Source organism: Aquarana catesbeiana, linkage group LG02 (genome assembly GCF_042186555.1).
Source record: "Aquarana catesbeiana isolate 2022-GZ linkage group LG02, ASM4218655v1, whole genome shotgun sequence".
Classification (NCBI taxonomy): domain Eukaryota; kingdom Metazoa; phylum Chordata; class Amphibia; order Anura; family Ranidae; genus Aquarana; species Aquarana catesbeiana.
The window spans coordinates 16,130,400-16,157,812 of record NC_133325.1 but is presented as its reverse complement, the minus strand read 5'-3'; the positions used below and the strand labels follow the sequence as shown (position 1 = coordinate 16,157,812).

General features: G+C 44.0%; 1 protein-coding gene across 5 annotated transcripts in view; it reads left to right on the top strand.

Annotated features, from left to right (window-relative positions):
• The window catches only part of PDE2A (phosphodiesterase 2A), a 791,783-nt gene that overhangs the window by 641,136 nt on the left and 123,234 nt on the right, over window positions 1–27,413 (top strand). For all 5 annotated transcript variants that reach the window (XM_073612615.1, XM_073612619.1, XM_073612616.1 and 2 more), the window contains one exon: window positions 15,618–15,777. In XM_073612615.1, coding sequence (XP_073468716.1) covers window positions 15,618–15,777 — 160 coding nt within the window. The remainder of the gene's footprint in view (window positions 1–15,617; window positions 15,778–27,413) is intronic.

Here is a 27,413-nt window from a genome sequence, read left to right as displayed (position 1 = left end):
ATTTGTTGTCCAGTCATCAGCACTGCTCGGTCCAAGGTAGAAGTACCTTTTCAGCGGTTTTAGCTGTCCGGGAGGCTTTGGAACGATGCAGGGCTGCTGGATGGAGAAAGTACTTGCTGGCATTGGATCAGGCGAAGGCTTTTGATAGAGTCAATCACGAGTACCTGTATTTGCTACTTGGTAGATACGGCCTGCAGGGGAGGTTTATAGATTGGCTGAAGACATTATATAGAGGGGCTGAGAGCTTCCCACTGGTTAATGGTTGGGTTGGATGGCCTTTTGAGGTTGGCTCTGGTGTGCGCCAGGGATGTCCTCTGAGCCCCCTGTTATATGTATTCGCAATCGACCCCTTCATAAGAAGGCTAGAGAGTGGATCTTTGTGCAGGGTGCCTTTGGGCATTGCTGGTGTGCCGCCTCTGAAGGTCGTGGCCTATGCCGATGATGTGTCTGTTATTGTCTCTGGGACAGAGGAGGCGCAGGAGGTGGTCTCTATGATAGAGCAGTACACGGAGGCTTCTGGTTCTAAAGTCAACCATGAAAAGAGTGAAGTTTTCTGGATGGGTGAGGAGGGTGAAAGCTTCGAACTTCCGGATGCCTTCCCAGAGCCCCAGCAGGAAATTAAAGTGTTGGGCATCAAATTTGGTCCTGGTGACTATGGTCATCGAAATTGGGAAAGCAGGTTGGTGTGTGCCAATGCCAAAGTAGCAAGCTGGAAGAAATGGAAGCTTTCCTTGAGGGAGAGGGTTGACTTGATCAAAACGTACCTGGTCCCAATCTTTTTATATGTCAGCTTCGTCTGTATCTTGCCAGCATCTCTCTATGCAAGGGTGTACAGCTGTTTTTTTCAACTGTTATGGGGAAGTAGGCTGAACCTGATCAAACGCAATGTAACTTACCTGTCTAGGCGGGAGGGTGGCCTAGGAATGGTCAACCCAATAGTTTTCTTTTCTCTGCTCTTTTTAAAGTACAATCTTGGTAACATGCTAGCAGAGAACCCGCCGGGATGGGTGGGCATTTTTCAATCTTGTTTTAGGCCTTTTCTGCGATGCTGGGAAGATGGCGGGCCAGTGAAAAATCTGAGAGTCCGACATGGCAAGCTCCCGGCTTATGTTGCCCCGTGTCTGAAAATACTTCGGCAGTGGCAGGTGACAGTGGAGGATATCAAGTCCCTCCCCAGGAAGCTTCTGGAGAAGAGGATTTTGAGCTCTGCTTTCAGTGTGTCACTGGCCTTAAGGGATTGCCCAGGCTCTGTAATGAGGGAGGGGTTGCGTTTAATCAATTTAGAAAGAATCCCCTTGAAGTTTAGGGATCAAGCCTGGCTCGCTTTCCATGGTAGGCTCTATGTCAGAGGGAACTTGAAGCATCGCCCTGTGGATGATCGAGATTGTCCTAGAGCGGAGTGTGTTGGTAAAGTGGAGTCTATGGACCACTTTTTGCTGCAGTGTCCCTTTAACATAGAGGTGTATAAAAGGGTGGGGAGGGCTCTAGGCATCCCCTTTTTCTATCGCATGAGTTATGCGGAGTGGGTGTACGGGGCATTCCCGACTCGCTGGGATTTTGATTTGGATACACTGTTTTTAGTTAGTATAGTTGTCCGTTACTTCACATGGAATGCACGGTGCCAGATTACCCTGCAGAAAAAGTCCTCTCTGTTGAGGTGGTGGTGCACGATATTCTGGGTGAGGTTGGGAAAATTCGGGGTCTTGAGAAGGGCAGGGAGCCTCGGGCGGTCTGGAAAAGGGCGTGGAGGAATATCAGACCTGCCTTTGGTGAACTGCCCATCTCTGGGTGAGGAGCTCTTTTTCTTTTTCTGTTTCTTTCACTCCCTTAGCTTTTGTTGGTTAGTATCTTCTTTTTGAAGAAGGGCTGCATGCATAATGGGTGCGGGTTTGTTTCTTGACCTCACAGTTTAGATGTCTGGTGTATTGGTGTGAGTTGTAGTGAGATTATCCCCAATAATGACATGTTCATGATGAGTTTTGTTTTTGCTGTAAAGTAATTTTTTGTTTGAGAGCAGATTTGCTATATTTATTTTTATTTATGTAAATATGTATATATTTATGTATATTATATATAGTGATTTTATGCTTATTGATTGCAAGACTTTTAATAAAGAAAAATTGGGAAGAATGTTCCTTACATTGGTGATCAGTGAGAAAAATGTTCCTTACATTGGTGATCAGTGAGAAGAATTATCCTTACATTGGGGATCAGTGGGAAGAATGTTCCTTACATTGGTGATCAGTGAGAAGAATGTTCCTTACATTGGTGATCAGTGAGAAGAATGTTCCTTACATTGGTGATCAGTGAGAAAAATGTTCCTTACATTGGTGATCAGTGAGAAGAATTATCCTTACATTGGTGATCAGTGAGAAGACTTATCCTTACATTGGGGATCAGTGGGAAGAATGTTCCTTACATTGGTGATCAGTGGGAAAAATGTTCCTTACATTGGGGATCAGTGGGAAGAATGTTCCTTACATTGGTGATCAGTGGGAAGAATGTTCCTTACATTGGTGATCAGTGAGAAGAATGTTCCTTACATTGGTGATCAGTGAGAAGAATGTTCCTTACATTGGTGATCAGTGAGAAGAATGTTCCTTACATTGGTGATCAGTGGGAAGAATGCTCCTTACATTGGTGATCAGTGAGAAGAATGTTCCTTACATTGGTGATCAGTGAGAAGAATGTTCCTTACATTGGTGATCAGTGAGAAGAATGTTCCTTACATTGGTGATCAGTGGGAAGAATGTTCCTTACATTGGTGATCAGTGAGAAGAATGTTCCTTACATTGGTGATCAGTGAGAAGAATGTCCCTTACATTGGTGATCAGTGAGAAGAATGTTCCTTACATTGGTGGTCAGTGGGAAGAATGTTCCTTACATTGGTGATCAGTGAGAAGAATGTTCCTTACATTGGTGATCAGTGAGAAGAATGTTCCTTACATTGGTGATCAGTGAGAAGAATGTTCCTTACATTGGTGATCAGTGGGAAGAATGTTCCTTACATTGGTGATCAGTGAGAAGAATGCTCCTTACATTGGTGATCAGTGAGAAGAATTATCCTTACATTTGTGATCAGTGGGAAGAATGTTCCTTACATTGGTGGTCAGTGGGAAGAATGTTCTTTACATTGGTGGTCAGTGGGAAGAATCCTCCTTACATTGGTGATCAGTGAGAAGAATTATCCTTACATTTGTGATCAGTGGGAAGAATGTTCCTTACATTGGTGGTCAGTGGGAAGAATGTTCTTTACATTGGTGATCAGTGGGAAGAATGTCCCTTATATTGGTGATCAGTGGGAAGAATTTTCCTTACATTAGAGGTCAGTGGGAAGAATGCCCCTTACATCCCCCTGTACAAGTCCTTTGAAAGTTTTAAGTTAAAAGTTCTGAGTTAAGAATTGAAACAAATATTTTACTGGGGAATGATTATTTTATTGTGTTCAATAAGTTCAGCTAAAAAACCCTGAGGGCTTAATACTACTTTAAATATTATTTTATAACAGTAGGCCTTAACAGATTGGTGGTCAAGTAGTAGGGAAGATCCGTAGGGGTAGGATAAGGCTGCTGGGAGTTCATTCCAGAAGATCGACATGGGAAGAAAGTTATCCCTCCTGCCCTTCCCTACTTACGCCTCAACAATTGCTTTGGTTTATCATGTAATTGGCTTGGCAGTTTGGTAAATTAAGAGGTCTTTGTGGGTCTGTGAAAAGGCGGGAAGGTTAAAAAAGCCCATCTGGTAGTATGGTGCTCCCCCTTGGGTGTCAGTTGTTTTGACGAGGGCTCGGTTCCTGGGAAGTCAGAAATGGTCAATTCTGAAGGTGTCCTCGAGCCGGTGGGATGCTGCTGGGTGCAAGGGTGGATCTTAGTCAAGCCTTTTGGCTAGTGGTCATCAAAGAACCCTTCTTTTAACCCAACAGTCCCAATGTTGTTTATCTGTATCTTTTATTGAGTCTTGTTACTTTAAACTGTTCATTGTTTTGTGGTTGAATAAAGGGCTGCTCTGGCCGTTAAAGTCCATGTCACCCAGTCCTTGTGTTTACTGGGAGATGGAAAATAACGAATTGTTATTGCAAAATAAAGTGTTGACTGTCACCGGAGTATTATGTAGACATAATTAATTTGTTAATCAAAATGCAATCTACCTTTATTGCTTTATTGAAATCTAATAATGCTGGTCAATGCAAAGCAAATTACATTTCAGCAACACAAGCGTCTTACAAAAGTTCTTCATTTTCTGTTTGTTCTATGAGACTCGACTCCGACAGAGGAGCTGATCCAGAATACCAAATACAGGAATCAAGCTGTGCTCCTTATAAAGTTCAATTTAAAAGGCCAGTTCACCCAAAGGGTATGTTCTAGTTATAGGTGGAGTATGCGGGCGCGCCAAACTCCGTCAGTGTCTCCTGCTTTCGACACTCCTAGGAGCGTCAGATTGCTTGTGTCTTCCACCCCACGCTGTGGACTCCATCCTCCGTTACCAATATCAATGTAGGACACAGCAATAGTGTAGGCCAGAGGAAGGAAACATATATACAGTCCAAGGAGAGCGCCAAACACAAGGGAAGATGGTTCAAAACCTTTCAATAATGATATTAGTTCGCAACAGGAAAACATTAAATAGTCAATGCGTTTTAGAGGCCCAACAAACAAACAAAGTCCTTCTTCAAGGGGAAAAGTGAAGGGAAAGGAAAGACAGATTCTGGTGGTAGGGGACTCAGTTCTTAGAAGGACAGAGAGGGCAATCTGTGACAAAGACCTGAAGCGCTGAACTGTATGCTCTCTACCGGTCGCTCGGGTTTGGCACATAACGGAACTGGTGGACAGATTACTGGGAGGGGCTGGGGAAGACCCGGCTGTCATGGTGCACGTTGGCACCAATGACAAAGTCAAAGGCAGATGAAGTGTCCTAAAGAACGATTTTAGGGACATAGGAGCTGAATTGAGGAAAAGGACCTCCAAGGTAGTATTCTCAGAAATACTACCGGTACATCGAGCCACACCAGAAAGGCAGAGGGAGATTAGGGAAGTAAACAAGTGGCTGAGGAGCTGGTGTAGTAAGAAGGGGTTTGGACTTCACCAGTTCTATAGAAGGGTCGGACTGCACTTAAAAGAGGAGGGTGCAGATCTGCTGGGAGTGAAGATGGCTGAAAAGTTAGAGGGGCTTTTAAACTAGGTGACGGGGGGGGGGGGGGTTCGGAGGTAGAGATAGTCAGCGCAGAACATATTCCATAGGGAAGTATTGGGGACATAGTGGTAGGTTGACTAAAGCACACAAACCTAAGGTAAGTATAGTTACAAGTCCTATTTGCAATCTCGGAACACCCAATAAGAGGACAGTATGCGACCGGTCTAAACTACGTGGCATGTTCACCAATGCCAGGAGCCTGGCGGACAAGGTGGGAGAACTAGAGATACTGTTATACGAGGAGGATTTCGATTTTGTGGGAATTTCAGAGACTTGGTTCAGCAGCTTTCATGATTGGCCGGAAACCATTCAAGGGTATTCCCTTTATCGCAGGGATAGAGAGGGTAAAAAAGGGGGAGGGGTATGCCTGTATATCAAGAATAATATACAAGTGAGTGTGAGAGATGACATCACTAAGGGAGCTAGGGAGGAGGTGGAATCCTTATGGGTAGAGCTCCAAAGGGATGAAACTAATGGGAAACTAAGGGGAAAATAATACTGGGAGTATGCTATAGGCCTCCTTACCTAAGGGGGGAGGGGGAGACAGACCTCCTATCACAATTTGGATTAGCAGCAAGGATGGGAAGTGTCATCATAATGGGGGATTTTAATTATCCAAACATAGACTGGATGGAGAGAACCGCGCATTCATCTAAGGCTCGCCAGTTCCTAAATGTCTTGTAGAACAATTTCATGGGTCAGATGGTAGACGCACCAACTAGAAACAAAGCGTTACTAGACCTGCTGATTACCAACACTACAGACCTGATCACGGATGTGGAAATACGGGGCTATTTAGGAAACCGCGATCACAGGTCAATTAGCTTCAGTATAAATCACACAAATAGGAAACATAAGGGGAATACAAAGACACTGAATTTCAAATAAGCCAACTTCCCTAAACTACGAACCTTGCTAGAAGATATAAATTGGGATAGAATCTTAGGAACAAAGAACATGGAGGAGAGATGGGTTTGCTTTAAGAGCATATTAAATAACACATAGGGAAATTTGTTCCTCTTGTGGGAAAAAGCTGCTCTGTGGTGATCATGAATGTAAGGTTTATTAACAAATGGTGTAGATGTACACATATCTACAAGGAAAAATAGAAAATACAAAAGAAAATTTACAGGATGCGTGACACAGTGGGCATGCAATACAATACATAAGGTTTAACAATCATTGACTCCGTTGCATATGGAACACACATACAGGGAGTATCCAACGTGTTTCGACTGATACTCTTCTTCAGGTATGTATTATTGAGACCAGCACGACAAAAACATGTCAAAGTATTGCTTGAGAACATCCTATGTTACTGCATCCACTTTAAAATACTTAAAAACCTATGGGGAATGAATTGCCACAATTCTGTGCCAACGCCCGATCCAGAGCGGGCGGGCCACGAGTGCCAGGCACAGAAACCCCCAAGGGGGACTCCCCAACAGAGGGCGTGGGGACACCTGGGGTGTAGAGTTAGTGCAAAGCGGGGGGCCGCCGGGGGGCGTCAGTCCCTGCTGGGGTGTCCTGGTTGGGGAGGAGAGGTGTCCTGCCTTGTAGAATGACGGTGTTGCCGGCAAGGCGCTGTGGGCACCGTACTTCCAGAGCCCACACAGGGATCTGGTAAGGCCTGGTGTGAGCAGCCTGTTGGAGATATGTTGGTTGGGGGAGGAGAGAGAGTACGCTGAGCTGCCTAGCACCATTAGGTGTGAGCACAAGCAGGCTATGAAAGCCCCAGTGCTGGAGCCTTCAAAGGAGTCCGGTGTAGCCTGGGGTGCACAGCCTGTGGAAGCCCTGGGGGGAGAAAACCGGTGCCGGTGGTCAGGAAGCCATTGAGCTGAAGGACAGGCATATTAAACAAGGGCATGAGCCAGTGCATCCCATTGGGGAATAAATTTAAAAGACTGAACAAAAGTCCTGGAAGGCTTGACTCCAATGTAAAAAGGCATATAAAAGAAAAGGAGAAGGCCTTCAAAAAATATAAGGCTGAGGGATCATCATCAGCATTCAGACATTACAAAGAATGCAACAAGAAATGTAAGGGTGCAATTAGGACGGCTAAGATAGAACACGAAAGACACATAGCCGAGGAGAGCAAAAAAAATCCCAAGAAATTCTTTAATTTTGTAAACAGTAAAAAAAGGAGGACAGACCATATTGGCCCCATAAAGAATGAGGAAGGACATCTGGTTACAAAAGATGGGGAGATGGCGAGGGTATTGAATTTATTTTTCTCCTCAGTCTTCACGAGGGAATCGGGGGGCTTCAGTAACCAAAACTGCAGTGTTTGTCCTCATGACACATCACAGGAAGCACCTCCATGGTTAACAGAGGACAAAATTAGAGATAGACTTGGAAAACTTAACATTAATAAGTCACCAGGACAGGTAGCTTGCACCTGAAGGTACTTAGGGAACTCACTCAAGTAATTGCCAGACCATTGTTCCTAATTTTTACTGACAGTCTACTGACTGGAATGGTACCAGCTGACTGGAGAAAAGCCAATGTAGCACCAATATTTAAAAAAGGGCCAAAATACATCCCTGGCAATTACAGATCAGTTAGCCTAACATCAATAGTATGCAAGCTCCTGGAGGGGATGATAAGGGACTATATACAAGATTTTAGTAATGAGAATGGTATCAGCAGTAATCAGCATGGATTCATGAAGAATCGTTCTTGCCAAACCAATCTATTAACCTTCTATGAGCAGGAGAGTTGCCATCTAGATAAAGGAAGGCCCGTAGACATGGTGTATCTGGATTTTGCAAAAGCATTTGACACAGTTCCCCATAAACGTTTACTGTACAAAGTAAGGTCCGTTAGCATGGACCATAGGGTGAGTACATGGATTGAAAACTGGCTACAAGGGCGAGTTCATAGGGTGGTGATAAATAGGGAATACTCGGAATGGTCAGGGGTGGGTAGTGGGGTCCCCCAGGGTTCTGTGCTGGGACCAATCCTATTTAGTTTGTTCATAAATGACCTGGAGTATGGGATAAACAGTTCAATCTCTGTATTTGTGGACAATACTAAGCTAAGCAGGGCAATAACTTCTCCGCAAGATGTGGAAACCTTGCAAGAAGATCTGAACAAATGAATGGGGTGGGCAACTACATGGCAAATGAGGTTTAATGTGGAAAAATGTAAAATAATGCATTTGGGTGGCAAAAACATGAATGCAATCTATACATTAGGGGGAGAACCTCTGGGGGAATCTAGGATGGAAAAGGACCTGGGGGTCCTAGTAGATAATAGGCTCAGCAATGGCATGCAATGCCAAGCTGCTGCTAACAGAACAAACAGAATATTGGCATGCATTAAAAGGGGGATTAACTCCAGAGATAAAACGATAATTCTCCCGCTCTACAAGACTCTGGTCCGGCCTCACCTGGAGTATGCTGTCCAGTTCTGGGCACCAGTCCTCAGGAAGGATGTACTGGAAATGGAGCGAGTACAAAGAAGGGCAACAAAGCTAATAAAGGGTCTGGAGGATCTTAGTTATGAGGAAAGGTTGCGAGTGCTGAACTTATTCTCTCTGGAGAAGAGACGCTTGAGAGGGGATATGATTTCAATCTACAAATACCGTACTGGTGACCCCACAATAGGGATAAAACTTTTCCACGGAAGGGAGTTTAATAAGACACGTGTTCACTCATTAAAATTAGAAGAAATGAGATGTAACCTTAGGCGGTGGTCTCAGCGGGGGGCATCGATAGTTTCAAAAAACTATTAGATAAGCACCTGAATGACCACAACATACAGGGATATACAATGTAATACTGACACATAATCACACATAGGTTGGACTTGATGGACTTGTGTCTTTTTTCAACCTCACCTACTATGTAACTATGTAACTATAGGTGTTGTGGGTGGTAGGACTCAAAGATGGCACAAGAATAATTTGTAATTTCATAAGACTGAAAGAAGACTCAATAACAAGGAATAATTAGTACCAAGGGTTACAGGATACCTGGAATCAGTGTATCAGCAAAATGCATTTTTGCTGAAACTCTGATCTCAGGTGTCTTGTAACTCTTATACAGTTATTAATTATTCCTGGTTATTGAGCCTTCTTTGAGTCTTATGAAATTACAGATTATTCCTAAATACTGTGCAATCTTTGAGCCCTACCACTTATAGCACCTGAGCAAGGAGGTGTTGGTCCCCAAAATGTGTTGGTTGTTTTATGTTATTCTGTTGTAAATTAATATTATCATTAAAAGACTTTGGACTTTCTGACCTTTTGTTTGGCACTCTCATTAGACTGTATACAGTGCCTTGAAAAAGTATTCATACCCTTTAAAATTTTCCACATTTTGTCATGTTACAACCAAAAACGTAAATGTTTTTTGGGGGGATTTTATGTGATGGAACTACACAAATTGGCACATAATTGTGAAGTGGAAGGAAAATGATAAATGGTTTTCAAATTTTTTTACAAATAAATGTGAAAAGTTTAGGGTGCATTTGTATTCACCCCTCTTTACTCTGATACCCCTAACTAAAATCTAGTGGAACCAATTGCCTTCAGAAGTCAACTAGTAAATAGAGCCCACCTGTGTGTAATTTTATCTCAGTATAAATACAGCTGTTCTGTGAAGCCCTCAGAGGTTTGTTAGAGAACCTTAGTGAACAAACAGCATCACGAAGGCCAAGGAACACACCAGACAGGTCAGGGATAAAGTTGTGGAGAAGTATAAAGCAGGATTAGGTTATAAAAAAATATCCCAAGCTTTGAACATCTCATGGAGCTCTGTTCAATCCATCATCGGAAAATGGAAAGAGTATGGCACAACTGCAAACCTACCAAGACATGGCCGTCCATCTAAACTGACCGGCCGGGCAAGGAGAGCATTCATCAGAGAAGAGCCAAGAGGTCCATGGTAACTCTGGAGGAGCTGCAGAGATCCACAGCTCAGGTGGAAGAATCTGTCCACAGGACAACTATTAGTCGTGCTCTCCACAAATCTGACCTTTATGGAAGAGTGACAAGAAGAAAGACATTGGTGAAAGAAAGTCATAAGAAGTCCTGTTTGCAGTTTGCGAGAAGCCATGTGGAGGACACAGCAAACATGTGGAAGAAGGTGCTCTGGTCACATGAGACCAAAATAGAATTTTGGCCTAAAAGCAAAATGCTATGTGTGGCGGAAAACTAACACTGCCCATCGCCCTGAACACACCATCCCCACTGTGAAACATGGTGGTGGCAGCATCATGTGGTGGGGATGCTTTTCTTTAGCAGGGACAGGGAAGCTGGTCAGAGTTGATGGGAAGATGGATGGAGACAAATACAGGGCAATCTTAGAAGAAAACCTGTTAGAGTCTGCAAAAGACTTGAGACTGGGGCGGAGGTTCACCTTCCAGCAGGACAACGACCCTAAACATACAGCCAGAGCTACAATGGAATGGTTTACATCAAAGCATATCCATGTGTTAGAATGGGCCAGTCAAAGTCCAGACCTAAATCCAATTGAGAATCTGTGGCTTGGAAATTTCTGTTCACAGACGCTCTCCATCCAATCTGACAGAGCTTGAGCTATTTTGCAAAGAAGAATGGGCAAAAATGTCCCTCTCTAGATGTGCAAAGCTGGTAGAGACATCCCCAAAAAGACTTGCAGCTGTAATTGCAGAGAAAGGCGGTTCCACTAAGTATTGACTCCGGGGGGCGCCATACAAATGTACCCCACACTTTTCAGATATTTATTTGTAAAAAACCTTCTAAAAACCATTTATCATTTTCCTTCCACAATTATGTTCCACTTTGTGTTGGTTCATCACATAAAATCCCAATAAAATACATTTACGTTTTTGGTTGTAACATGACAAAATGTGGAAAATTCCAAGGGGTATGAATACTTTTTCAAGGCCCTGTATATGTGGAATCTCAATTCTTTTTTATGGACAGCAGCCTCACTGGAGCCATTTATTGACTGATTTACAGATATGTAATATTCAGCGCTTAGTCCTTACTGTATGTTTGGAGGAAGGAATCACGGCACACAGTGGTGTGACATAGGTATATATGACCCTACTGGAAGTATTGGAGGCCAAAGACATTGATAGAGGCTGCAGTCCTGGAAGAAAAGGAAAGTAAGAGACATAGGCCACCAGGGGAATGCAATACCTTTTGTACTACAGAGAATGGAGGGGAGGTGGGGAACATTAGAAACTGGAAAGAAGGGTGTAATACCTCTTCTATTACAGAAGATAAAGGAGAAGTAGGAGACCTGGGATACCAGAGAGGGGAGTATAATACCTCTTCTAATACAGGGAATGGAGGGGAGGTAGGAGAGACAGGACACCAGAGTGGGGAGTATAAAGCCACTTCTATTACAGGGAATGGAGAGGAGGTAGGAGACATGGGAGACCGGAAAGGGGAGTAAAATACCTCTTCTATTACAGGGAATGGAGAGGAGGTAGGAGACATGGGAGACCGGAAAGGGGAGTAAAATACCTCTTCTATTACTGGGAACGGACACCAGAGAGGGAAATATAATAATTCCTCTTCTATTACAGAAAATGGAGGGGAGGTAGGAGACACGGCCGACCGGAGAGGGGAGTATAACACCTATTCTATTAAAGAGAATGGACGGGAGGTAGAAGACACAGGAGAGGGGAGTATAATACCTCTCCTATTACAGGGAATGGAGAGGAGGTAGGAGACCATGGACACCAGAGAGGGGACTATAATACCTCTTCTAATACAGGGAATGGAGGGGAGGTAGGAGAGACAGGACACCAGAGTGGGGATTATAAAGCCACTTCTATTACAGGGAATGGAGAGGAGGTAGGAGACACAGGAGAACCGGAGAGGGGAGTATAATACCTCTTCTATTACAAGGAATGGAGAGAAGGTAGGAGACACAGGAGACCAGAGAGGGGAGTATAATACCTCTTCTATTCTTCTATTACAGGGAATGGAGGGAGGTAGGAGACACAGGAGACCAGAGAAGGGAATATAATACCTCTTCTTTTACAGGGAATGGAGAGGAGGTAGGAGACCATGGACACCAGAGAGGGGACTATAATACCTCTTCTATTACAGGGAATGGAGGGAGATAGGAGACACAGGAGACCGGAGAGGGGAGTATAATACCTCTTCTATTACAGAGAATGGAGGGGAGGTAGGAGACATGGGAGACCATAGAGGGGAGTATAATACCTCTTCTATTCTTTTATTACAAGGAATGGAGAGGAGGTAGGAGACGCGGGAGACCGGAGAGGGGATTGTAATACCTCTTCTATTACAGGGAATGGAGGGGAGGTAGGAGACATGGGAGACCAGAGAGGGGAGTATAATACCTCTTCTATTAAAAGGAATGGAGAGGAGGTAGGAGACACGGGAGACCAGAGAGGGCAGTATAAAATACCTCTTCTATTCTTCTATTAAAAGGAATGGAGAGGAGGTAAGAGACACGGGAGACCAGAGAGGGGATTATAATACTTCTTCTATTACAGGGAATGGAGAGAAAGTAGGAGACACAGGAGACCGGAGAGGGGAGTATAATACCTCTTCTATTACAGGGAATGGAGGGGAGGTAGGAGACATGGGAGACCAGAGAGGGGAGTATTATACCTCTTCTATTCTTCTAATAAAAGGAATGGAGAGGAGGTAGGAGACACGGGAGACCGGAGAGGGGACTATAATACCTCTTCTATTACAGGGAATGGAGGGGAGGTAGGAGACCATGGACACCAGAGAGGGGACTATGATACCTCTTCTATTACAGGGAATGGAGGGGAGGTAGGAGACATGGGAGACCAGAGAGGGGAGTTTAATACCTCTTCTATTCTTCTATTAAAAGGAATGGAGAGGAGGTAGGAGACACGGGAGACCAGAGAGGGGAGTATAATACCTCTTCTATTACAGGGAATGGAGAGGAGGAAGGAGACACAGGAGACCGGAGAGGGGAGTATAATACCTCTTCTATTACAGGGAATGGAGAGGAGGTAGGAGATACAGGATTTTGGTGACAGGAAGAGGGAGTTAGGGGGAATCTCCCCCCATGGCGCACAGCTTGGTCTCAGATATATTTTCAAAATATTCCATTAAAAAAGAAAATACAGAGAAGGAGTTGAAGGCGCTGAACCTAAAAATAGAGCGATAATAAATGTTCTCACCTGCGACGGTGGCTGCTGAATAACATTTCAATAAGCACAAAGGGTTCCTGGAAGTGAGGATAAATGACAGGGATGCAGGTGTGTAAGGAAGTAAAGGAATAAGATTTATTTAGTACATATGTTCCACACACTGAAGAGCAGCCGGGCCTCTTCGTCAAGATGAAGATTAACAAACATGGTGTCAGCCGAGAGCCTGAAACAGCTAACCCGATCGTGACTAATAGCCGAATGCATAAAGCCTTAAATCTGTGGAAAAAAACCCGCAGGAGAAATTAACATTTCACAAGATAAGAGTTAATTATTTCCAGTGCTCTGAAGCAGATTGACAGGTTAATCAAACGAGAGAACAGGAGGGCTTGCTCGAATCTCATTACTATTCCGACGTTCTGAATCGGGACCCCCCCCCCCCCCACCATCGGCTCATCCCGGAGGGATGCGCTTTATCTTAGAGGGCTTATATTTATTATACGGAAGGTAGAAAGGATTCACGCTGATAATGCCTTTGCCAATGGAAACAATGAGGAAAAAGCATTTATAGTGATGTCTTCAAATCTGCGTTTCTGAGATTCTTTATAAGTTTGGAGAGTTGATTAATACAGGTTATTACTTTTATGCAATGTATGATAAAATCAGCTAAGAGGTTTCTTTTTTGTTTTTTTCCCCCGCCAAAATTAGGATTACGTAAAAAAGCGTGATGACGTCACCATATGACAAAATGCGTAGGACAGAGCTTGTGTGACGTCATCACGCAGAGAGCCTCAAAAAGATTTGAGGATCTTGTTTCTGACATTTGTGATTCTTTTATTATGTCAGTGCAAAACTTTTGGAATAATAATAAATTCTATCCCTATCGTACTACACCATGAGGCTGTTCATTTCTGTATCTCCTGTGAGCGGAGCATTTTAGTGAGATGGGAGTTTGTGGACCATAGATGAAAAAAACTTTATTTGATCATGCTATAAAAATTTGGATGACCAATTGGCCCCCACATATCATGATACCTTCTGTATACCGCTGAGCTCACAATGCTGCAGTATCGCATGCATTCATCTGCAAATTACCACAACAAAGGTGTACATTGGCGCCCTTGTGGTGTCATTCATTCTTAATGGCACCCTGACGCACCATGCTAATGGATGTGCTTTGTAGCACACCATAACACACAATTGTCAACTACAAGGTATTATGGTGCTTACTCATTCAAGTGGGGGAGGCCTGGTATCTGGTATCAGATTGTGATAAGCCCCCCACCCCTAGACCCCCACAAGCACTGGCCGGGGTTGTGGGGAAGAGGCCCTTGTGCTCATTTACCTTTTTTCGGTGTGTTTTGGTGCATTAGGCAGCCATTTCAAATGAGATTACCACAACAAAGGTGTGCATTGGTGCACTGTGGTGCCATTCATTCTTAATGGCACCCCAACGCACCATGCTAACAGTTGTCCACTACCATGCATTGTGGTGCTTACTCATTCAAGCGGGGGGAGGGGGCCTGGTATCTGTTATCAGATTTCGATAGCCCCCCCCCCACCCGCAGACCCCCACAACCACTAGCTAAGGTGAAGCCATCCTAAAAGAAGCTCCAAGTGTCCCCTGTGTCACACCACCACAAGCTACTATACTTCTTTATTAATATAAAACCTAATAACAACATATACTACTTGCTGTTTAGATTGCCAATGCCATAGGTGATGGGGATACTCACACCATAGGCCCCAAAGGCTTGAAAGGTCTTCAATAACTGGATGAGACCTTCATTGACTGGATGACCAGAAGTCCCTTGGAGCCCAAGGTTCCTATTTGGGGAGCCTAATTTTTTTTTTATTTAGGATGGGGTGGTTATTTACCCTTTGTATTTGGCTGGGGGACCACTATCACTGGGACTAATCATGAAATGGATGGAAAATACTAAATTATGATTGTCTATAGACCAGGAACAGAGGGGAGAACAAATCCAAATGGGATTTAGGTACAGGTTGTTATTGAAACAAATTACAAGACTGATCTGTGTACAAATTACATTTGATATGTTTAAATAACATTGACAATAGTATCCTTTACTAACTGTTATAGTCTTCTAGTATCGGGATAGGACAATGGGAGCTTTAGAAAACCAGAGACAGATGGTTTTCTACGGCTGTACTACATTACATATCGGGTTCTGCAGAGACATCTGGAGGCATCATTGTAACACGGTCCCTAGATAAGCGTGAGAAACTTCTACCGTGTCTGGAGAATTCCCCACCAATATGACGCCTTTCTAAAACCGTGATATTATTTCTGTTCTGTTATGTTTTTACAGATGGTGGTGGCGTGCAAGCGGGTGCTGGCTGTCCAGAAGCTCCAGCCGTGGCCCCAAGTCAGCCTGTCAACTGGTTCCTCTGAGAAATCACTAACCAAACCTGAACCTGCGCCAAGCGAAAGCTACGATGAGCTGGATCACAAGATCCTCCAGTTATGTGGTATGGATTACAACGTTTTGTCTTAAAAAAAAAATATCTGGCCCCCCCCATCATAAGTGGAGTCTAAAACCAACAATTAAGCAACACTCCTTCCACTGAAACCAATGATGGGGCACTATTCCTCCCACTGAAATCAATGATGGGGCACTATTCCTCCTACTAAAAACCAATGATGGGACACTATTCCTCCCACTGAAACCAATGATGGGACACCATTTCTCCCACTGAAACCAACGATGGGGCACTATTCCTCCCACTGACACCAATGATGGGGCACTATTCCTCCCACTGAAAACAATGATGGGGCACTAGTCCTCCCACTGAAACCAGTGATGGGGCACTATTCCTCCCACTGAAACCAATGATGGGGCACTATTCCTCCCACTGAAACCAATGATGGGGCACTATTCCTCCCACTGAAACCAGTGATGAAGCACTATTCCTCCCACTAAAAAACAGTGATGGGACACTATTCCTTCCACTAAAGCCAGTGATGGGGCACTATTCCTTACACTGAAACCAGTGATGGGGCACTATTCCTCCCACTGAAACCAGTGATGGGGCGGTATTCCTTCCACTGAAACCAGTGATGGGGCACTAGTCCTTCCACTGAAACCAATGATGGGGCACTATTCCTTCCACTGAAACCAATAATGGGGCACTAGTCCTCCCACTGAAACCAGTGATGAGGCACTATTCCTCCCACTGACAACAACAATGTTTCTGGTACGCACAGCCTATAGTGAGGTTAATCATTTTGGTAAAACATTTCCGTGTCATCAGTTTCTTTTTAGGTAGAAACATGAGGCATGCGGCGTGGCACTGCACAGGGTAATGCATAATCTCTGTCTGCAGTGTGAGAACTGACACTTCAGCGGCGGCTTCCCCCCTCAGTCTGCTCTGTCTCCCGGCCTTATCGGTCAGGCTTCCCATGCGTCTCCTCGGCCGTACGTCTCCTCCCTCCTCCTTCCTCCTCATAGGCCAATAGGATGGCTTCTCCTTTCGGCAAACAGGAAACGGGTCTCATGACCCGCTCCCTGATTGGCCGGGAGAAGAATCAGTGTGATAATAGCGAATATTCATTCGCCATTGTCACACAACTGGGTGGGCTCGGCGCGCAGTGCTCTGCGCCCAGAGTCCACCCTTTTTTGAAGCCTAATCACGTGCTTAAACGCCCCCCATTGGAATCCATGCATCCGGCGCCCTGCATGTACATTAGCGGGTCCTGACGCATTGAAAAGGGCTGGAGGCACCTGTGGGTCCCTAATGGATGGGTCGCCACTGAGTAATTAGATCTGACACTGACACATACAGGTAGAGCATTCACAAAAAGATCCCTCATATGGCTGGAAAATGTTTTTTTAATTACATTACTATTCCCACAATTGTGATACAATACAGAGTACATGGTAAGGCATGCATTGGACTCTGTGTCTCCATTGTCCGGTCCCTTCAACTCATACGGACGAGCTAGGTGATGCAATACATGGACATTTATTGATCAGCCACAATGTTTGAGCCCATCATTACAAGGTAGGGCCAACAAATAGCGCAGGGGATATACTGTATCTACACTAATACCTTGTGTAAAATGTGTTTAAAGTGTACAATTCCTTTAAATAGAAAAGAAAAAAAAATACATCACAAGAAACTCTCTGTATCTGAGACAAAAGGATGCCTTGAGTAAGCTTGTTTTCAATTCTTCCCGAGATATGTCTCAAGGGAAAATATTTCAGTCCTTAATATTATATCAAAGAAATTCACAAACTGAGTCTTCTTCACATCAAAACTCAGGCAACGTACAAAGAATGTCCATAATCCCAGTACTATATCACACCTACAGCCTTTTATTTTAATAGATGCCTCATAGGGTGAGTATAAAGAAAAGATATGGCTCTCAACGCAGTTGTAAACACGACTGAGAATCACCAGTGTCCGGTATAAATCCAATGCGCTCGTGGTAGAAGCCTCATAAGGTAGACATGAAGACAATATATGGCTCTCAAGGCAATTGTAATTTGGGCTGAATAACATGGCTAGGCAGTATAAATTCAGTATACATGTGATCACACTAGTGTGCCCTAGTTGTCATCATGAGATATAATATCAAATGTTGATGGTTATGATGTCTTTATTGAAGACTGATCCTCTTGAAAGTTAAATTACTTCTGTATCACAGTATGTACAGGAGAACAAAATCTTCCAAAGAAACCTTTCAATGGAATCTGATCATGTAGACCAGCTTTCTCCAAACTGCGGCCTACAGGACAAATGTTGGTGTTTGCTTGTCTTTATCTAGCCCTTAGGGCACTATTCCTTCCACTGACACCAATAATGGGCACTATTCCTTCCACTGACACCCATGATGGGGCACTATTCCTTCCACTGACACCATTAATGGGCACTATTCCTTCCACTGACACCCATGATGGGGCACTATTCCTTCCACTGACACCCATGATGGGGCACTATTCCTCCCACTGACACCAATGATGGGGCACTATTCCTCCCACTGATACCAATGATGGGGCACTATTCCTCTCACTGATCCAATGATAGGCACTATTCCTTCCACTGACACCAATGATGGAACGCTATTCCTCCCACTGATACCAATGATGGGCACTATTCCTCCCACTGATGCCAATGATTGGCATTACTGATACCAGTGATGGGACACTATTCCTTCCACTGACAATGATCATTGGGCACTATTCTTCCCACTGAAGCCAATAACGGGACACTATTCCTTCCACTGGCACTGACCACGGGACACTGTTCCTACCACTGTTACCAATGGTGGGATACTATTCTTTCCACTGACACCAACAATGGGGTACTTTTCCTTCCACTGACACCAATGACGGGCCACTATTCCTCCAGCTGACACCAATGACGGGGCTCTCTTCTTCCAACTGATACCAAAGATGGGGCACTGTTCCTCAAACTGACACCAACAATGGGCCGCTATTCCATTCTTCTCACTGACACGGTGGCATTTTCTACTTCAACAGGCCTCAGTCTAGCCCCCTACCTGAAATTCTGAAGGACAATCATTTGGCCCTTTTGTTTAGAAAGTTTGGAAACCCCTGATGTAGACCACAGGTATTAAGGCTCGGTTCACATTGGAACTGGCTGCGGATCGCACAGGAACGCTGTGCATCCCCATTCTCTGGTTCAGGGACGAATCAGGGCCGAATCTTTGCCTGAATTTGGCCCTGAAACAGAGCCAAAGACGCACAGCGTTTCTGTGCAGTGTGCTCCGCAGCTGCCCCGGAGATATGTGAACCGGCTCCATAGAGAGCCGGCCACATTCTCCTGCTATGCGAATTCGCATAGGTGTGAACCCAGCCTTAAGGTACAAAGAAGTAGTCCTCTCTTTATAAAATAAGGTACAGTATCTCACAAAAGTGAGTACACCCCTCACATTTTTGTAAATATTTTATTGTATCTTTTCATGTGACAACACTGAAGAAGTGACACTTTGCTACAATGTAAAGTAGTGAGTGTACAGCTTGTATAACAGTGTAAATTTGCTGTCCCCTCAAAATAACTCAACACACAGCCATTAATGTCTAAACCGCTAGCAACAAAAGTGAGTACACCCCTAAGTGATGGTAAGTGTGGTTCCCTCAATGAACTGTAGCTCCCCAGTGTCGGCAGCACTCATGCAGCCCCAGACCATGACACTCCCACCTCCATGCTTGACTGTAGACAAGACACACTTGTCTTTGTACTCCTCACTTGGTTGCCGCCACACACGCTTGTCACCATCTGAACCAAATAAGCTTATCTTGGTCTCATCAGACCACAGGACATGGTTCCAGTAATCCATGTTCTTAGTCTGCTTGTCTTCAGCAAACTGTTTGCGAGTTTTCTTGTGCATCATCTTTAGAAAAGGCTTCCTTCTGGGACAACAGCCATGCAGACCCATTTGATGCCGTGTGCGGCGTATGGTCTGAGCACTGACAGGCTGACCCCCCACCCCTTCAACCTCTGCAGCAATGCTGGCATCACTCATAAGTCTATTTCCCAAAAACAACGTCTGGATATGATGCTGGGCATGTGACCTCAACTTCTTTGGTCGACCATGGCGAGGCCTGTTCTGAGTGGAACCTGTCCTGTTAAACCGCTGTATGGTCTTAGCCACCATGCTGCAGCTCAGTTTCAGGGTCTTGGCAATCTTCTTATAGCCTAGGCCATCTTTATGTACAGCAACAATTCTTTTTTTTCAGATCCTCAGAGAGTTCTTTGCCATGAGGTCCCATGTTGAACTTCCAGTGACCAGTATGAGAGAGTGAGAGCGATAACACCAAATTTAACACACCTGCTCCCCATTCACACCTGAGACCTTGTACCACTAACAAGTCACATGACACTAGGGAGGGAAAAAGGCTAATTGGGCCCAATTTGGACATTTTCACTTGGGGCTGTACTCACTTTTGTTTGCCAGCGGTTTAGACATCAGGGCTTCGCCATGGTCAACCAAAGAAGTTGAGTGCACGTGCTCAACGTCATATCCAGAGGTTGTCTTTGGGAAATAGACATATGAGTGCTGCCAGCATTGCTGCAAAGGTTGAAGGGGTGGGGGGTCAGCCTGTCAGTGCTCAGACCATACGCCGCACACTGGATCAAATTGGTTTGCATGGCTGTCGTCCCAGAAGGAAGCCTCTTCTAAAGATGATACACAAGAAAGCCCGCAAACAGTTTGCTGAAGACAAGCAGACTAAGGGCATGGATTACTGGAACCATGTCCTGTGGTCTGATGAGACCAAGATAAACTTATTTGGTTCAGATGGTGACAAGCGTGTGTGGCGGCAACCAGGTGAGGAGTACAAAGACAAGTGTGTCTTGTCTACAGTCAAGAATGGTGGTGGGAGTGTCATGGTCTGGGGCTGCATGAGTGCTGCTGGCACTGGGGAGCTACAGTTCATTGAGGGAACCATGAATGCCAACATGTACTGTGACATACTGAAGCAGACCATGATCCCCTCCCTTCGGAGACTGAGCCGCAGGGCAGTATTCCAACATGATAACGACCCCAAACACACCTCCAAGATGACCACTGCCTTGCTAAAGAAGCTGAGGGTAAAAGTGATGGACTGGCCAAGCATGTCTCTAGACCTAAACCCTATTGAGCATCTGTGGGGCATCCTCAAAGGGAAGGTGGAGGAGCGCAAGGTCTCTAACATCCACCAGCTCTGTGATGTCGTCATGGAGGAGTGGAAGAGGACTCCAGTAGCAACCTGTGAAGCTCTGGTGAACTCCATGCCCAAGAGGGTTAAGGCAGTGCTGGAAAATAATGGTGGCCACACAAAATATTGTAACTTTGGGCCCAATTTGGACATTTTCACTTAGGGGTGTACTCACTTTTGTTGCCAGCGGTTTAGACATTAATGGCTGTGTGTTGAGTTATTTTGAGGGGACAGCAAATTTACACTGTTATACAAGCTGTACACTCACTACTTTACATTGTAGCAAAGTGTCATTTCTTCAGTGTTGTCACATGAAAAGATAGAAGAAAAGATTTACAAAAATGTGAGGGGTGTACTTACTTTTGTGAGATACTGTATACCAGTGCATCAAATGTGTACCGAAAAGATATCTGAGAAGTCATGTCTCTTCACTGTATAAACAACAAGGCATTTAATTAATCAAATAACATTATAAAGATACAGTATTTTAAAGGTCAGAACTTTTCACTATATAGACGCAGCTTGAGTACTCCATTATGATAGTATTATGTACTTGAGAGATGTCAACTAATAACACGCAACTGAGAGTCTCAAGAAAGATTATGCTCAAGTTGTTTAATACTGGTCCAGAACCTTGCTTTGAATTAGCACTTATCCATCAAGGATTGGTTGAAGTATAAAATGTATATTTTATTATGAGGCTCTCTCTACGCTTTCCATGAAATATGGTAAAATATTTCATGGAACGTGTAGAGAGAGCCTCATACTAACATATACATTATATACTTCACCCAATCGTTGATGGATAAGTACTAATTCAAGACAAGGTTCCGGACCAGTAGTTGTTTGGATATTAAAGTTACAATGTGTGTCCTCTGAGACAACTGAAGACTGTCACTCTGGTCAATCAAGCCATCCAACAGAAAAAAAGTAAATCTTGGCTGAAAGTAGGCGACCCCAACTCCCAACCACATTCATTGCTCACAGGCCAACCTATATCCTCCTTGATTCCCTGCAACCATCCAGGTGTCCAGGCCCTGCACTCTGCTCTTGCTCCACTGTAGTTCACCATCTAAATAACGGGCCACATGACAAAGATGTTCACCGCTCACTTCCACCCAACGCCAAACCCCTAATGTGTTTCACCAACAGCAGGGCTTGTTCATGGGGAGAGTAACCATCCACAAAACGTTGTTGCTTGCTCAGTAACTTTTTCAGGTAGAGAAGCCACTGCTGTCTGCATCCCCACTTGGGAGATGTCTTCTTATTTCCTGTCCTGATGAAACCCTGGTAGAAGTTGACATATGGGATGTTACTGATACAGTAAATGAAGGTAAATCTCCCCAATGTGGACACAGACGGTCATGAAAACCTCACAGAAAGTACATAGCTAGGGCTACATGGACCATTCTTAGTAGCGTTGAGAGCAAGGCTGCTGGCTAGCTCTATCCAAGATTAAAATAATAGCATTCCGTGAGGAGTTAGGCTTTAATGTTCACGTTTCATACATATAGCACCTTCACAGTTGCTAGTGTAGGTAAATTTAGTTTGGCTCCCCTGTAGGCAGAGGAGCATGTGTTAATTGTGTTGAGGAGACTGGGCAGTGCTTCACAGGCTGTGGCTCTGTTACCTTCCCATCTTCTGGAACTCACTGGAAACTTCCAGAACATAGTGCATGGAGGGACAGAGGCTGAAGCCTGAATATTCATGGAGCTTCCACCAATCCCTGGGAAGGCGGACCTATAAGGTGGGGAAGCAGCCCATAAATATTCTAAAGTGTGGCAGTCTTGGAGCGGAGTCCAGGGTGCAGCCATCTAGAGGTGACCCCTGTGCTGGGGAATGTGCCCCCTGGGGCAGAAAGGAAGAGGGGGAGAAAGAGAGAGAGAGAGGAGGAGGAGGAAGAAAAGAGCTCCAGGAACTCACCCAGCTTTAGTCTCAGCTAGGCTTAGCTGCAGACTCCTAGAAAAAACAAGAAGCAGCCTGTCCAGCAGAATGGCCAAGACAGCAGCTCACTGGATCTTGGAAGCTTCTTAAAGAAACAGAGTGAGTACAAACCAGCCATCACCCCTAAGGGAAGGAGATGACAATGAGATGCAATACCTTTAGGTTTGTCAGTAAGATTGGCTATACCAAACATCCTTCACATAAGTAAAAATATTTAGTATAAAGTTCACTTAAAGCTGCTTAGGGGAGTTTGGAGTTGTGAAGAGTAGAGAGGTAAGCTCCTTTACAGCCTCAAGGTCTGATAATTGCAAGTCTCTGAGTGGGCCCACATCCTGGCTGGCCATGGATAAAAATGCCCATGGTGACTAACATAGCAATGAGCAACTGACTAACATTTTGAATGCCTCCTTGTCACTTATCAGCGATAAAGCCCTAGTGCTGAGCAGTAGCCCCCCACCTTTTGATGAAGGTCTCTGTTGGCATAGGATGTATGCCATGGGACTGATGCAAACATGCTGTGGCTGAACACTCCCTGGAAAAGAATTGATTGGCCAGGTTTGGGTTTCCTCAGATGATTGCTATTGTTGCCCAATGGTTAGACCAGTGCTCATGTTATATGTTCAGCAGCAAAACAAATGTTATTATAAAGATGTCCTGTAAGAAAGGAATGCTGATGTCTTTCTGTACAGGCTGGTCATTAAAACACATCCTCAGGGGGGTGTCATTAGGGCACCCTACACTCTGAAACAGTGGTGCAGAGAATGGTTCTATCACAGCTTAAGTGCTTAAGTGCCAAATAATGACCAGAAACCAATCAGAGTGGTTCCCACTCATGTGTTCACTATATCAGATATAGATGGTTTCAGCATACAGAGGCCAATGCAGCCTGTAGTGTGCAACTGTTTAATATTGTAATTGTCTGATTTAGTTAGAGTATTAAAAAGTAAAACATTAATCAAATGTTTAATACTGTAATCATCTGGTACATATATAGTGTTAAAAAGTAACAAATGAATTAAATGTTTAATAGTGTAATCATCTGATTCTGCTATAGTGTTGAAAAGTAACAAATGAATTAAATGTTTAATAGTGTAATCATCTGATGCTGCTATAGTGTTGAAAAGTAACAAATTCATTAAATGTTTAATACTGCAATTGTCTGATACAGCTATAGTCTTAAAATGTAACAAATTAATTAAATGTTTAATACTGCAATCGTCTGATGCTGCTACAGTGTTAAAAAGTAACAAATGAATTAAATGTTTAGCACTGTAATTGTCTGATACAGTTATAGTATTGAAAAGAATTTGATGTAAAAATACTGTATTAAAACCACCAAAAACCACTTCAATTTCACGTCCCTCAATTACACTAATGCATTTCGCTAAATGGTGAAACTTTGAAGAAATGTTCCTGACTTCACTAACATTTCAGCAAAGCGAAAAAAAAAATCCCACTTTTCCTCATGCTGAAAAGGAATATCCATAACATACAGGATCAAAAATTCACATGTACCTGGTAATTAAAGGCTTTTTCGAAGCGTATAGTTTTTTGTTACATTATCATACAGCAATTTTTAATGCAGATTGCTCTCAGGTAAGTTCTTCAATAAAGTAGGAACTTTAAACTCTGTGCTTATTAAACTACAGCATGCATTATTTGAAGGTTTAGTCCAAAGTTTTCTGGAGGAGTATAAATTAATAAGGGCATGGGAAAACATATATATATATATATATATCTATATATAGATATATATATACAGCATTAGAATAATGAAGGTTTCAATAATTGAGCAGATAAGGGAACCAAGCCAGTAAATGATATTGTTTCTAAGGCCTAAGGTTCTTAATATTTCCATCTTTTTCCGCTATCTTGTACCAATTCTGCTTCCCTTCCTTGGGGCGATATAAAGAGAATTTATGGTTCAATGTGGATATTTAACATTATGTTTTTTCCAGTTGCGTCTTTAATATTAAGACTGTATCCTTACAAAACTTTCAAACTCAGTGGATTATGTCAGACTTCTTAAATATGGTCGGACTTCTTAAATGTTGGTAACTGAGTAACGGCCCCATGTATAGCTTTTTATCTTTAATCATTCAACCTGCTGCACGTACAACTGAAAAATCCATCTCTATGCCAAACAGCCACACTTGAACTACTCACTCAGATACACTAGATACTACTATTAGTACTACTACTACTACTAATACTACTTCAGAATGCGATCCAGCGGCTCTTGAGCCACTCTGACCTCTTTCATGAGAAAGCCAGCCGCCGGCTGAAAAGAAAAAAGGCTAATATCTTTAGCCATAACCCCAGTAAACCACTTGCAAACCGCAATGTATATATACTGTACACCGAATTACCAAAAGTATTGGGACGCCTGCCTTTACAAGTCCACATGAATTTTAATGGCAGCCCAGTCCGTAGGGTTCAATATTGAATTGGCCCACCCTTTGCAGCTATAACAGCTTCAACTCTTCTGGGAAGGCCGTCCACAAGGTTTAGGAGTGTGTCTATGGGAATGTTTGACCATTCTTCCAGAAGAGCATTTGTGAGGTCAGGCACTGATGTTGGACAAGAAGAAGCAGTCATGTTGGAACCAGAAGGGGCCAACCCCAAACTGTTCCCACAAAGTTGGGAGCATGAAATTGTCCAAAATGTTTTGTAATTGCAATGCCTTAAGAGTTCTTTTCACTGGAACTAAGAGGCCAAGCCCAACCCCTGAAGAGCAACCCCACACCATAATCCCCCCTCCACCAAATGATTTTGACCAGTGCACAAAGCAAGGTCCATAAAGACATAGACGAGTGAGTTTGGGGTGGAGGAACTTGACTGGCCTGCACAAAGTCCCAACCTCAACCTGATAGAACACCTTTGGGATGAATTTGAGCAGAGATTGCGAGCCAGGCCTTCTTGTCCAACATCAGTGCCTGACCTCGCAAATGCTCTTCTGAAAGAATGGTCAAACATTCCCATAGACACACTTCTAAACCTTGTGGACAGCCTTCCCAGAAGAGTTGAAGCTGTTATAGCTGCAAATAGTGGCCCAACTCAATATTGAGCCCTACGGACTAAGACTGGGATGCCATTAAAGATCACGTGCGTGTATAAGCAGGCATCCCAATACTTTTGACAATATCGTGTATGTTACAGTGTGATCCCTAAACAACTGAAGGTCAAAATGCCACACACATCCGCTATCAATCGTTATCCACAACTGTGACTTCTTGGCCATATGATCCTTGTTTTGTGTAGCAGGCAGATCTATAAATAAGGATACAAGTGCCCAATAGTGTAGCAAGTACTGGGGGATGGGGTGGGGAGGGCCTGAAAAAGATATGTAAACTTAAATGATAACATGACAGTAGTATCTCTATTTGTTGTAGCATGTTAGTAGTTTTTAGCAGTCTCCTGTACCTTAGGAGCATTCCTGTTACATGGTAACAGACATCACAATCAGGCCCTCCTGTATGGGGTCCAGGCCCCATCAGTTAAATGGGGGAGCCTGGGCAGTTGTATTATGCAGGAAGTCCCCCCCCCCCCCACAACACAGCCTACTTCTCCTCCTCTCCCACCCACTGGCTGTCAGCAGCTGCAGGAAGAGCCACAGGGAGATTGGTTAAGAACAGGGGTCTCCAAACTATCTAAACAAAGGGCCAGTTTACTTTCCCTAACACTTTTGGGGGGCCAGACTAGGACCAGTGAGAGTAGAAAAGGTCCCGATGTCAGTGGAAAAACACAATGCCCCATCTTTGGTGTCATTGGGAGGAAATGTGGTCTATTGTTGGTGTCATTGGAAGGAATTCATTGAGTGTCATTGAGTGGAAGGGGGGGATTATGCCCCATTGTTGGTATTAGTGGATGAAATAGTGCCCCAAGGGTCAGATAAAAGCAAGCAAAGGGCCGCATCTGGCCCCCTGGCCTGCAGTTTGGAGATCACTGGTTTAGGAGATTGTCCTTCCTTGCTGTTCTGATCACTCCTTCTCCTGTCCAGAATCCCCTCCCCTGGAGCTGCAGTCCCCCTTTGACCCTTCCCCCTCTCAGCTCTACCAGCTTATCCTTGGTGTCAGAATGGGGTGAGCGTGGTTTACCAGCCATTTCCTTTCCTGAATAAATACAGTGAGTGATCACTACCAATCACTCCTGTGTTTATTTATAATTGAAGCATAGTAAACTGCTTACCATGTTTCACTTTGTGAATGAATAGGCAGCCTCTGTTCAGAGCACTTCCTGTTCTTTTATTCTACAGTGCAGCTGTGGTTGCAGAGAAAGGTTTGGGCTTTGTGTCCTCAATCACTTTCTCTGTCCCCAAAAGTGAAACATCCAGGGTCTGTTTAGATCTCTGATATTTCACCAGTTTTTATACTCAGTTTTCACAGGGTATCCAAATGATTTGCAATGTACTTGTAATGGTTTGGTACTGGATTACAAACATCGAAATAACAATAACTGTAGCAGTCCAGGCTTCTTCTATGGGGTCTGAGGTAGGAG